The sequence below is a fragment of the Bison bison genome, unplaced genomic scaffold (genome assembly GCF_000754665.1).
Source record: "Bison bison bison isolate TAMUID 2011002044 unplaced genomic scaffold, Bison_UMD1.0 scf7180017864522, whole genome shotgun sequence".
NCBI lineage: Eukaryota > Metazoa > Chordata > Mammalia > Artiodactyla > Bovidae > Bison > Bison bison.
Genome location: NW_011495073.1, coordinates 1,995,701 through 2,010,065, shown reverse-complemented (window position 1 = coordinate 2,010,065; position 14,365 = coordinate 1,995,701). Strand labels below are relative to the sequence as shown.

At 38.4% G+C, this 14,365-nt stretch overlaps 1 protein-coding gene across 1 annotated transcript in view; it reads right to left on the bottom strand.

Moving 5' to 3' along the window:
- The window catches only part of LOC104981809 (chromosome unknown open reading frame, human C7orf72), a 65,170-nt gene that overhangs the window by 23,571 nt on the left and 27,234 nt on the right, over positions 1-14,365 (bottom strand). Inside the window, exons 3-5 of the mRNA XM_010831053.1 lie at positions 9,706-9,782; positions 6,409-6,547; positions 4,528-4,595 (exon numbers count right to left, since the gene is read on the bottom strand). Coding sequence (XP_010829355.1) covers positions 4,528-4,595; positions 6,409-6,547; positions 9,706-9,782 — 284 coding nt within the window. The remainder of the gene's footprint in view (positions 1-4,527; positions 4,596-6,408; positions 6,548-9,705; positions 9,783-14,365) is intronic.

Sequence of the window (14,365 nt, the reverse complement as noted above, 5' to 3'; positions counted from 1 at the left end):
ATGTTCAACTTTAAGGGATCCAATACGTCATTTTCTTCCTCTGTGTGCCATTTCTCAAGGACTCTCTATTCCTTATCAGTTCCTGGAACTGATAAGGAATGAGCAGAGCTGCACGCAGTTCTCAGTACTGAGATCATGAGAAAGAGCACCTGCTTGGATTCCCTTCTTAAAGGTAATCTATTCAGTTATGCCCCTCTTACTCAGGATATGGAATATCTTCTGGCCCCTTGAAGACTGTTATTTGCTTGGCTCTGTTTTTTACTGCCTAAAGCTGCCTTGTATGAAGATGTATAAGCATGAATTTCTGCAAATAAAGTACCCTTGTTTCACTCGAGACTTGGGTCCCCTGTGTCCTTCTTCTCGTCGACTCCAGACCCCAGGTCCCGGTCTATGAAGACCGTGACATACTATTAACAGAGATCACTGATCACAGATCACCATTACAAATATAATAATGAAAATGTTTGGAATATTGTGAGAATTACAAAAATGTGTCACAGAGATGCGAAGTGAGCAAATGCTGTTGGAAAAATGGCACCAAAAGACTCACTTGATGCCAGGTTCCCACAAATCTTCAATTTGTAAAAAAAAAACGAAACAAGAAAAGAACAAACCCAAAAATCAAAAGCAAAATCACAGTATCTGTGAAGCACAACAAAAGGAGGGTGTGCCTGTCAACGTAAGCTTCCTGGAACGTCCCCAAATCTAAACAGCACCACAGGGTTCATCTTAACCTTTTCTCTCTGACAGTATGAAACCTGACTCTAGCTATCGACCAAAGGCCTACTTTTTTGTTCAAACCTAGCATACATGTAAGAAGTTTTAAAACTGCCAATCCATTTCTGGTGAGAAACACATTTACCAAATAGAGTATAGATAGCACTTATATACAGTTCTTTTTGTCTTGAATCTTACAGTCTTTGGTCCAAACACTGTTTCCAAGATTATGAAGGTTCAAATTTAAGACCACTCCTGATTTTCTCCATCCACTTAAATGTAGTTATGTCATTTGTCTGTAACACAGATTTACTTGTCACCATCTGCATCCCAATCTAGATTTCCCCACCATCATGGTATCTATCAATCTATGTCTTTCTTTGTGTTCAGTAAAGTTTGCTCTCTGTGGTATACAGTTCTGTGGGTGTGACAGAGTGTCCTGTGGCCAGCACCACAGAACCATACTGTCCCATCTCCCTAATGTTAGTTTACAGGCTCTTTGTCTGCAGCTCTTTCCCTCTCCTCCAATTCCTGGCAGCCACCAACCCACTCCCACCCTGGTAGTTTTGCCTTTTCTAGAGTGTCATATAAATGGAATTGTGCAGTATGAGGCTTTTGGGTCTGGCTGCTTTCACTGAACAAAATGCACTGAAAATTGACTTGTGAGCTGTGTGCTGTGCTTGTTCTCTTTCATTGCTGAATAGTATTCCCCTACATGGCTCTACTCTAGTATCTTCATCTACTAGATGTTTTCCATTCACCTCTTGAAAGCAATCTTGGTTGTTTCCAGATTTTGAAGATATGAGTAGAGCTGTTATGGGCATTCATATATAGATTTTTGTTGCTCACGAGAGCAGCATTTGCTAGATAAAGGTTCCAGGGTGAGTGGAACCCTCAGGAGTTCTGAGACATGACAGAACTGGTAAGATATATGGCTTTTAGTTCATTAAATGATTCATCATTAAAACAATAAATGCAAAGGATCCATAGAAACTGGTTGAGCTATTTGCTGTTTCACTACATGACATGTAAATAAAAAAAAATGTTTATAAACTTTTTTCTTTTCTTTTCCTTTTTTGGCCATGCCACATGCCTTGTGAGATTTTAGTTCCCCTATCAGGGATTGAACCTGGGCCCATGGCAGTGAAAGCACCTAGTCCCAACAACTGAAACTCTAGCGAATTCCTGCAAAAAAAAGTTTTTTCATTAGCTCTCACATAACATTAATAGTACCCATAATTTATATCTTTATTCTCTTAAAAGATGTTTGAGTGAGATTATCAACTATTTCAGCTTGCTATGTTTAAATGATCTTAAATTTTGAATGTTTCAATCTATTATTTACATTATTACCATTCAATTTATACATGAGAATCTATTATTTTTATTGGGGTGCTTTACACATGTTAAAACCATCTTTTAAATAATCTTTATTAGAACTTAACAGATTATTTTTAGAATATGGCTCAATAAAATCTGTTTGCTGATGAGACTCAATTATTTTTCTCAACATTGTCATTATTTGCAACTTCAGATTCAGCATTTAAACTTGATTATGATTTTGCATGTTTCCACTTCATTAGTCTTTTTTCTTATAATAATAAAAAATCCTTCTATAAAGGGAAATTTATGTTGGCTCTATTGAAGTGATAAAATTGTTAAAATATTTGAAAAATGTCACTTTGATATTATTTTTCCATAACTTAAATTTTTCAATAACTTACTGATTTTGCTAAGGCTAAAATCTCCCATACTTTGCTTTACAACGAATTGTGGATTAGGTAAATATAAAATTAAATGTACAAGGTTAACACCCTTCCACTGAGGTGATGAAATTACAGGGAACAAAAGATGGGATAATCTCACTGTGGGCACATGTATTTTTCTTATACATTATCTGTCTCACACTATTCTTCATAACTGGCCACAGTATTTGTTGCAAAATAAAACTATCTCTTTAAGGTTCCATGTGATTCATTCTTATATTTTATATTCTACTTAATTTTCACAAAAATTCTGGTTGTGACTCTCCACTAATGGGCTGCAACCAACAGGCCACTACTCAGCAGTCTACTCACTAAACTGGGCCAGGACACCTGCCTAGTCCTGCTGAGAAATAGGTTCCTTGCTCAGGCCATAAGTAAGAATCAATTTCAAAAGGTTTAAAGAAATAATTGTGAACAGCAAAATTTTAATTGTTTTAGGAAAAAAGTAAAGAAGGATAATATCCTTATTACTTCTGGACAGGGAAAGATCTATTTAAAATTCCACAGAAAATAACAATATACTGAGGGAAATATCGATGACTTCAGTCATATTAAAATTCAAAACTTCAGTTCAGCAAAGGGCACCACAAAATAGAAAAGTCACAGACTAGAAGGAGATATCTTGATGCATATTACCAATAAAGGATTTTTATCCAGAATAAAGACATAAAACTTTCTACAATCAAAAAGTAAAAGACAAATAACCCAGATGCAAAATATATGAAAAGGTAACTTATACACATGAGCATGCAAGTAAGACAACTTACAAAAAAATATTAGTAACTGTGAAATATTAAAATTATAACGAAACACAATTTTATACTTTTAAAGTTAGATGTTTAAAATTTGGAAATTCCAAATGCAGGCTACAGAATGCAGCAGTGGGAACTCAAGCATTGTCGATGGTTGGTCCACTGGCAAAACTCATTTGGAGAATAATGCTGCAATGATAAGAACATAAAGGAGTTCACATCTCTAGATGCAGCAATTATAGATGTAAGGATGCATATATAAAGCCCAGAAATATCTTTATACTTTATAAAGATGCAGGGACATTGTTTCCAACTGCAAGAGAAATCAGACAAAAAATTAAATTACGAGAATGGATGACTAAATGGCAGTATATCCATTCACTGGAAGACTGTATGTCAGAGAAAGTGAATACCTAGAGAAGCCAGCATGTGTGGGTCTCACAAACACAATGAGGAACAAAAACGTTAAGCTGTATGACTGTACATCTGATATCACTTATACTGAGTCTCCACATATGGAACACAATTTCATATCTTAGTATGACATATATGTTAACATATATGTCTTAACATATATGTTTTAAGGGTGCAGGAATATATGAAACATCAAATCCAGAATAATGTGATCCCTGAGGAAGGCACATCTTCTTGGAGAGAAGTACATAGGGGGTTCTGGGTATTAGTAATAGTTTGTTTCTAAAGCTGGGAAGTAGATATATAGGTTATATCATATTTCTATTTTACATTTTTATATAGGAAATATTCAAAATTAAATTAAAAAAAAAACAGGTGATGGCTGGATTGTGAGTTAAAATTAGAAGAAAAAAAACCAAAACAGTGACATTTTCAAAGACAGAAATACCAAGTATTTTTAGACTAAACGCATAAAATTATATTTGTGGAACGGTTAGTAATAAAGTCATTGCTTTTAGTGTTAACAGAACACAAAATAACTATAAGATACAAAAGTTGATGGAAAATAATTTATAATCCCTTGAAGCCCAGGTATTTTACAACACTATAAATCTTCATATCAAATGATATAAAAACACTCCTTATTTTTAAGTGGTTGTGGTATATTTGATAGTCTACACTTTAAGAAGGGTTAAGGGAAAACCAGAGAAAGCTGGAACACGCACTGGGGTTTGGGTTCTCTCTCCAGCCACAAGGACGAAGCTTGAGGGCCTCTGGGATACTCTCCAGAGGATGTGCTCCTCACCCATGGGCTAGAGCATCCGATGATTAAAGATAAATATGTGACAGTGATGAGAACATTAGGAGATAAAACTTACAAATTAACTGGCTTGACTGGGGCCAAGAAAGATCTTGTTTGAAATCTGTCCCAGAGTTCACCAACCATCTAAAATCATCAAAATGAATGACAAGTATTTAGCAAAGTGACTGTAATTTCTAGTATTTAAATTTCAATTGCTGCGATTTCTGGTATGTAAGTTTCAAGTACCGTAATTCCTAGTACACAAGCTCAGTCCCTCCTATCACAGGCACGGGCCCAGGGCACCTAGTGGAGGCACTGCTGGAGCATCGTTACCCACTCAGAGGCTGCTCTGGAACTGCTCCTGCTCTCTGCTTTGCCCTCAGGCCCTCAGTGTCAACTCTGTTTTCCGGAGCTGGACTCTGCCTCGTTAGCCACCTCCTCCAGACTGAAGCCCTTGTGAAAGGTCTGACTTGAGTTCTCGTCTCAAGATGGTGCTTTCTTGGCTCCTCAGCCTCAGGGTAGTCTCTCCCACCCAGAGCCTGAACTCTGAATCTTATCCTGCTGTGAAGGACTTTGGACACAAGTATAGTTCAACACCAAAGAATATGTAATAAAAGACCAGCTCTCAAAAGGTATAAAATATTTTAAAGGAGTTGAGAGAGCCTTAAAAATATTAATAGTTAGGAATCCAGACATATTTTTGGTCCTTTAATTGGTTTTAATTTCTGTGTGCAAATCACATGCTGAGATTTTATACTAATGCTTTATTTTCTCCTCTTATTATCATTTTTTTCACTGTAAAAGCTGAAGTGTTTCAAGATAATCTAGACTTCTTAACCTATAGCTCATGACAGTCTTAGGAGTCCATGTTTAGAACTGTATTTCAATACATAGCTGATCTCTTTTATAGTCCCGTGTATTTTACATATTAAAAACTTCATTCTGAAAGGTGGTTCCAGGGCTCAGATTTCCCCCCAAAAGATGAGGGAATCAAGGGAAGCAGAAGGTGTTTTGCAAGCACAGAGCAAGGACATCCCATGCAACTGTGAGGCCTAAAGTAATACCTGAATGGTTCTCGAGATATAGCCCAGAGAAAACAGTGGTGAAGGCAACGGACCACTATCTGCAAAAGACAAGGCTGGAGGAAGCAGCAGGTGGACTCGGAGATTTGAGAGCAGCTCAGCACAGAATGTGATGTGCAATGTGGAGGGTGAGATGTCAGTGGTGGAGTAGAAGCTAGAGGAAGAGATGGAGAGAGCTGAGGATAAGACGGAGGTCATGGGCAAATAACAGAGACCTGGGTATGTGCCATGCAAGGAGAATGAGTTTTACCTTCTAGAAGGTGATGGGTTTTAATCAGTGTGGTAAGATGGAGTGATTCATCCTTTAAGGAAAGCACCCTGGCTTTTATGTGGATATAATAATCCCTGTGATGACTCCCCCACCCCCCAAGATGAGTTCTTGATGTCAGAAATGAAAACAATGAACATCTCTACCAATAATTGGGTATGTCTGTCACAAAAGCTTTATGATTCATGGATTTTCCCATTCTGCCTCAAAAAGCGCAGAGCTAAGTTCTGGATTTAAGGACTGTTCTCAGCATAGGCTCTCTGGAGGAATCATAATCATATCTCTGTCTTCATTACTTACTCCTTCTTTTGCAATTTTTAAAGTAAACACAGTATTTGAAAATAACTTTTGAGAAAGAGGTGGTCTTTAAATGAAATTTGAAAAGTTTCAATATAGGTATGAATGCATTTGAGGTTATTGATGACTTATGATTTTGGAAGTTTCAGTTCCATAAATGTATATATTTGCTTTGCTCTTTTCATAACAATAAAATAAATATTATTGTGCTTTAAAGTTTGGTTCAGTAATAAATGCATTATTTCAAAAAAAATGTAACTATAAAGTAAAAGGGATTGTGCACAAATAATTAAGATCCCTAATCACTGACCTGTGTTATTGCTGGCAATCCTTCATATCTTTTCAGTATAAAACAATGTGAAACAGGGTCAGCGGCTTTTTCCACTGTTGTTTCTTCTGGATCAAGTTTTGGTGGTAGCATCTTGTCCCAAGGAACCATTTCATAAGCTCTATAAAATTATTAAATAATGACATTTTGTGAAACATACATATCCAACTAGTATGGTTGCTAACAATATCGCATTCTGTAGTAGAAGATGTCCCTCAAGACTCCTGCCCCTCGTGTACACACTGTGCACAACCACTAGTGTGAGCAGAGCAAATGACTGTAAGAAGTACCACTCCTATGACAGTTTCTACGGCAAATTTATATGGCAAGAGGGATTCAGTTCAGTTTAGTCGCTCAGTCGTATCCGACTCTTTGCGACCCCATGAATCGCAGCAAGCCAGGCCTCCCTGTCCATCACCAACTCCCGGAGTTCACTCAGACTCATGTCCATCGAGTCAGTGATGCCATCCAGCCATCTCATCCTCTGTCGTCCCCTTCTCCTCCTGCCCCCAATCCCTCCCAGCATCAGAGTCTTTTCCAATGAGTCAACTCTTCGCATGAGGTGGCCAAAGTACTGGAGTTTCAGCTTTAGCATCATTCCTTCCAAAGAACACCCAGGGCTGATCTCCTTCAGAATGGACTGGTTGGATCTCCTTGCAGTCCAAGGGACTCTCAAGAGCCTTCTCCAACACCACAGTTCAAAAGCATCAATTCTTCGACGCTCACCTTTCTTCACAGTCCAGCTCTCACATCCATACATGACCACTGGAAAAACCCCAGCCTTGACTAGACGGACCTTTGTTGGCAAAGTAATGTCTCTGCTTTTTAATATGCTGTCTAGGTTGGTCATACGGAGAAGGCAATGGCACCCCACTCCATTACTCTTACCTGGAAAATCCCATGGATGGAGGAGCCTGGTAGGCTGCAATCCATGGGGTCGCTAAGAGTTGGACACGACTGAACGACTTCATTTTCACTTTTCACTTTCATGCATTGGAGAAGGAAATGGCAACCCACTCCAGTGTTCTTGCCTGGAGAATCCCAGGGACGTGGGAGCCTGGTGGGCTGGCGTCTACGGGGTCGCACAGAGTCGGACATGACTGAAGCGACTTAGAAGCAGCAGCAGCAGCAGGTTGGTCATAACTTTCCTTCCAAGGAGTAAGTGTCTTTTAATTTCATGGCTGCAGTCACGATCTGCAGTGATTTTGGAGCCCCCAAAATTAAAGTCTGATACTGTTTCCACTGTTTCCCCATCTATTTCCCATGAAGTGATGGGACCAGATGCCATGATCTTTGTTTTCTGAATGTTGAGCTTTAAGCAAAAGGGATTGCACACATGTAATTAAGGTCTGTAATCAGCTGAATCTGAGTGGATCAAAAGGTGGCTTATCCTAAGTGGTTCTAACCTAAACAGGTGAGCCCTAAAAGAGGCAAGAAAACAGCAGGAGACACTCTTCAGTTATCCTTAAACAAAACCGGTGAGTCCCACAGCTGCACTAAGCTGAGTTCTGCCAACAATCCAAATGATCCTGGGAGATGAGAACCCAACTGTCACTGATGTCTTGATTCCAGCCTGAGAAACCCTGAGCATTGAACACAGTGTAGACATGCCAGCACTTTCATCTTATGGAAATGTGAGATGATAAATGGGCATGATTTAAAGCTGATACATTGTGGTAATCTGTTACACACTTTTTTTTTTTTTTTTCATTTGGTCTCTGCAGCAGGACAAGAAGAACATTAACACATAAATAAACTATGGCTTAGAGAACTGAGTTTGTTTGCTTGAGGTCACTCAGCCACTGATGGTCAGTTAGGACTCCCATCTCGATTACTGGCTTCTGAAGGGTCAGTTATATTCACATGATGTGAAGCAGTTCATCCCCCTCCTCCCTAAAGCCATCTCTGCATCTTCTTCCTCCTCTACCTGTTGCCTCCTCTTGGTCTCTTTTGCGGGCTTCCTTCTCTCCTTTTCCTTGATGTACACATGCCAAGACTCAAGCTCTGCTCTTCTTTGGTTCATTCAATGCTGTGGCTTGGCATCCCTGCCTATAAATCATGACAACCAGATGTATTCCTCCAGCCCAGCCCTCTCCCCACAGACTGCAGACCCACAGCCCAGTTGATATATCCACTAGGATGCCTAATGAGCAACTCTGATATTCAGCATGTCTAAAAGTGACTTCTCTTCTTTCACTCCAAACCTTCTCTACCTGCCTTCACTGTGACAAGCAATAGCTTCAGTCCATGCGGCTGCAGAACCTAAAACCTTGGAATCATTCTCCATGCCTCCTTCTTTCAGACTCATACTCTCCAGCCTGGAAATTGTGTTGGCTCTGCTTTCAAAATGTATCCAGAGGCCAATAACTGTTAAAACTTCCTACTGAACTCCTCCTACCTGCTATTACCTCTGACCTAGATGACAGTGGCAGCCTTCTAACTGGTCTGCCAGCTTATTCTCTCACTCAGTCCACTCTGAATCCAACAGCCACCATGACTGTTGATATACACACCCGATCTGGCCACTTCACTGCCAGTGCCCTACTATTTACAGTTTCTTAGTGTGCCCCATGAGATCTGGGTTCTGGCACTTCCTGACTTCTTCTACTACTGCCCCCTTACTCTGCTGCAGACCCTGGCCTTTGTTCTTCCTTGATAGACACCTCAGTCACATGTCTGACATGGGGCTGTTACTCTGTAATCCCTTTGACTGGAAAACAGTCCCTCCAGACATCTGCACATCCCCTCATCTCCTCCAAGTTTCTGCTCAAATCTCACTGTGCAAGGAGGCCCACCCAGACCTCCAGGCACTCCTGATCTTATCATGTTTTACTTTTTTTTCTCATTTTTGCATTGACTTATTACCTTCTAAGATATGATCTGTCTACCTATTAGGCTTGTGGTTTAGCGTCCATCTCCCTTTAGAGTGAGTACTCACTGGAGAATCTCAGCCTGGGGCGTAGACATATAACAGATACTTTGATTCTCTCCTTCAAACTTCTCTGCTCTCCTTTTCTATGATGCTGTACCCTTATCTCATCCTCTCTCTCTGACCATTTCCTTTCTGTTCTGGTTTTATTTTTCTATTAAATGTAGGTTTTTCTCTGTTGAACTGTTTATTTTAGCAATCAACGTAAGTAAGTAAAGAATTGTGTCTGAAGTTCTTTGAAGTCCTCGCAGGACCCTGAATATTGTGCACAGGAAGGAGATGTGTTATTAAAGAAAAAATAAATAGAAATATATTTTTAAATCAAATTCTATTGGGGAAAAAATGCTTACTTTTGTGTAGAGGACTTGTAAAATGAGTCTTTTGCACTATATTTCTTGTTTGATTGTAAAACTGGTTCTCCATTATCCTAGAAGGGGTGAATAATGTTAAAAAGATAAGATATAAATGAGAATTGCTAACGTTTTCTATTCATCATTCTTTCTTTTCTCATCTTTCTGCATTTTTCTTCTTTCAAAGCATCTCTTGGATCAACCAGATTTAATGCTTTCCTACTGTCCTCTATTATCTTGAAAATTTACATTGTTTACACACACACACACACACACACATTGCTACTGATTACATTAAAATTTACAAATATATATTATTCTACTCATCTTTTTAATCTCCCTGATTTTTGGCTTAATCATTTTCTCAGTTTAAGATTGCAATTTATATAATTAATTCTAGACCTTTCTTATTTTCTTATATACACACAAAAGACGAATTGTTTCTTCCTAGAACACTTTTAACTCCTTTATATAAAATTATCAGTTTTATTTTCAAATTTATAATTTAGGTTAAAAAAACATTTTCTAATTTCTCCCATGATTTCTTCTTTGACCCATGAATTATTTAGAGCCGTGGTACTTCATTTTAAAATATTTGATGCTTCCCCAGACATCTTGTATTATTTATTTTTAACTCTGTGGTAGTTAGGGGCTTCCCAGGTGCTGCTAGTGGTAAAGAACCCACCTACCAGTGCAGAAGACGCAAGATGTGGGTTAGATCCCTGGGTAGCGAATAGCCCATGAAGGAGGAAATGGTAACCCATTCTGTATTCTGGCCTGGAGAATCTCATGGACAGAGGAGCCTGACGGGCTATGGTCCATAGGGTCACAAAGAGTCAGACACAACTGAAGTGACTTAGTATGTGGTAGTTTGAGAACACATATAGTAAACTATAGTCACTGACTTGGAATTCTGAACCAAATTTGCAATCCTGGAATAATCAGCACTTAGACCTAATGTCTTATCCTTTTTATATATCACCAATTGGTCTTCCCAGATGGTGCGAGTGGTAAAGAACCCACCTGCCAATGCAGGAGACTGAGGAGATGCACGTTCAATCCTTGGGTTGGAAAGATCCCCTGGAGAAGGTCATGGCAACCCACTCTAGTATTCCTGCCTGGAGAATCCCAGGGACAGAGGAGCCTGGTGGGCTACAGGCATAGGGTCACAAAGAGGTGGACATGACTGAAGCGACTTAACATGAAAATTCAATTTAGTAAAATTTTGCTAAGAATATTTTTCATATGCCTGTTCATAGGCATATCAGACTAATTTTTGTTGTAGGATCTTTTTCACATTTTGATGACAGGCTTCTTTTCTCAGATATATTATTTGGGTCAGATGATATTATTTCTGCCTTAAACATCCTTTTATTCATCAGTAAAACTATCTAACCCTGGAGTTTTTCTGTGAAAAGTGTTTTAATAATCAATTAAACTATTTTAATAGATAAAGGGCTATTCTGTTCAGCTCAGTTCAGTCACTCAGTTGTGTCTGACTCTTTCCAACCCCATGGACTGAGGCACCCCAGGCTTCTCTGTCCATCATCAACCCCCAGAGCTTGCTCAAACTCATGTCCATTGAGTCAGTGATGCCATCCAACCATCTCATCCTCTGTAGTCCCCTTCTCCTCCCACCTTCAATCTTTCCCAGCATCAGGTGTTTTCCCAGTGAGTCAGTTCTTCACATCAGGTGGCCAAAATAGTGAAGCTTCAGCTTCAACATCAGACCTTCCAATGAATATTCAGGACTGATTTCCTTCAGCATTGACTGGTTTGATCTCCTTGCAGTCCAAGGGACTCTCAAGTGTCTTCTCCAACACCACAGTTCAAAAGCATCAATTCTTCAGTATTCAGCTTTCTTTATGGTTCAACTCTTACATTCATACAAGACTACCAGAAAAACCATAGCTTGGACTAGACGGACCTTTGTTGGCAAAGTAACGTCTCTGCTTTTTAGTATGCTGTCTAGGTTGGTCATAGCTTTTCTTCAAAGGACCAAGTATTTTTTAATTTCAAGCCTGCAGTCACCATCTGCAGTGATTTTGGAGCCCAAGAAAATACAGTCAGTCACTGTTTCCCCATCTATTTGTCATAAAGTGATGGGACTGGATATCATGATCTTAGTTTTTTGAATAATGAGTTTTAAGCCAGCTTATTCACTCTTCTCTTTCACTTTCATCAAGAGGCTCTTTAGTTCTTCTTCACTTTCTGCTATAAGGGTGGTGTCATCTGCATATCTGAGGTTACTGATATTTTCCCCAGCAATCTTGATTCCAGCTTGTGCTTCATCCAGCCTGGCATTATGCATGATGTACTCTGCATATAAGTTAAATAAGCAGGGTGACAGTACAGCCTTGACATACTCCTCCAATTAGGAACCAGTCCATTGTTCCATGTCCAGTTCTATCTGTTGCTTCCTGATCTACATACAGATTTCTCAGGAGGCAGGTAAGGTGGTCTGGTATTCCCATCTCTTTAAGAATTTTCCACAGTTTTTTTTTTTTTTTTTTTTTTTGTGATCCACACAGTGAATGTCTTTGGCGTAGTCAATAAAGCAGAAGTAGAGGTTTTTCTGGAACCCTCTTGCTTTTTCTATGATCCAATGGATGTTGGCAATTTGATCTCTGGTTCCTCTGTCACTCAGACTTTATTATGTCAGTTGTGATAAGCTGTGTTTTCAAGGAATTTGCTCATTTTAACTAAAATGTCAAGTTCACTGACATAAAGTTGTTTACCATATCCTTCATTAAAAGATAAACTATATTGAGATCTCTAATGAACTAAATCTGATTAATGCATATAATTTGATATTATAGCTATATATATATATATTTTTTTTTTCATGAAACCACCACAACAGACAAGATTCAGAGTATTTATATTTTGAAAAAGGATTTCTCATGCTTCTTTGTATCCATATATCCCTATGTTCCCAGTCCAGGTCAACAAGTAATCTGCTTTTTGTCACTCTATGCTGTTTTGCATTTTTAGAGCTTTAGTTAAGTAGAATCAGCTAATATGTTTCTGGCTACTTTCATTCAGTATAACGATTTTCAGTTTCATTCCTGCTGTCACATGTATTAGAATAATAGACCTTACTTGCTGGATATTATTCTATTGTATGGACGCTACAATGTGTTCATACTTTCACATGCACATCAACAATTTGTTTCCACTTTTTGTCAACAAGGAATAAAGCTTCTCTGAGTATTTATGCTCAAGTCATTGTGTGGACATATATTCAAATTTGTCTTGTGTAAATATCTAAGAGTAGCATGTCTGGACACTTGATAGGTGTGTGTCTAACTTCTGAACAAAGTGCTAAAGTTTCTGCAGTATTTGTAACAATTCACATTCCCACCAGCAGGGTGTAAGAGGTCCAGCATTCTGGATCCTTGTCAACAGTTGGAATTTTCAGTCTTTTAAATTTTATCCTTAACAAAATTCTAGCAATCAGAATCCAACAACACATTAAAAAGATCATACACCATGACCAAGTGGGCTTTATCCCAGGGATGCAAGGATTCTTCAATATCTGCAAATCAATCAATGTAATACACCACATTAACAAATTGAAAAATAAAAACCATATGAGTATCTCAATAGAGGCAGAGAAAGCCTTTGACAAAATTCAATATCCATTTATGATAAAAACTCTCCAGAAAGCAGGAATAGAAGGAACATACCTCAACATAATAAAAGCTATATATGACAAACCCACAGCAAACATTATCCTCAATGGTGAAAAATTGAAAGCATTTCCTCTAAAGTCAGGAACAAGACAAGGGTGCCCACTTTCACCATTACTATTCAACATAGTTTTGGAAGTTTTGGCCACAGCAATCAGAGCAGCAAAAGAAATAAAAGGAATCCAAACTGGAAAAGAAGAAGTAAAACTCTCACTATTTGCAGATGACATGATCCTCTACATAGAAAACCCTAAAGACTCCACCAGAAAATTACTAGAACTAATCAATGATTATAGTAAAGTTGCAGGATATAAAATCAACACACAGAAATCCCTTGCATTCCTATACACTAATAATGAGAAAACAGAAAGAGAAATTAAGGAAACAATTCCATTCACCATTGCAACGGAAAGAATAAAATACTTAGGAATATATCTACCTAAAGAAACTAAAGACCTATATATAGAAAACTAAAAAACACTGGTGAAAGAAATCAAAGAGGACACTAATAGATGGAGAAATATACCATGTTCATGGATTGGAAGAATCAATATAGTGAAAATGAGTATACTACCCAAAGCAATTCATAGATTCAATGCAATCCCTATCAAGCTACCAAAGGTATTCTTCACAGAGCTAAAACAAATAATTTCACAATTTGTATGGAAATACAAAAAACCTCGAATAGCCAAAGTGATCTTGAGAAAGAAGAATGGAACTGGAGGAATCAACCTACCTGACTCCAGGCTCTACTACAAAGCCACAGTTATCAAGACAGTATGGTACTGGCACAAAGACAGAAATATAGATCAATGGAACAAAATAGAAAGCCCAGAGATAAATCCACGCACATATGGACACCTTATCTTTGACAAAGAAGGCAAGAATATACAATGGAGAAAAGACAATCTCTTTAACAAGTGGTGCTGGGAAATCTGGTCAACCACTTGTAAAAGAATGAAACTAGA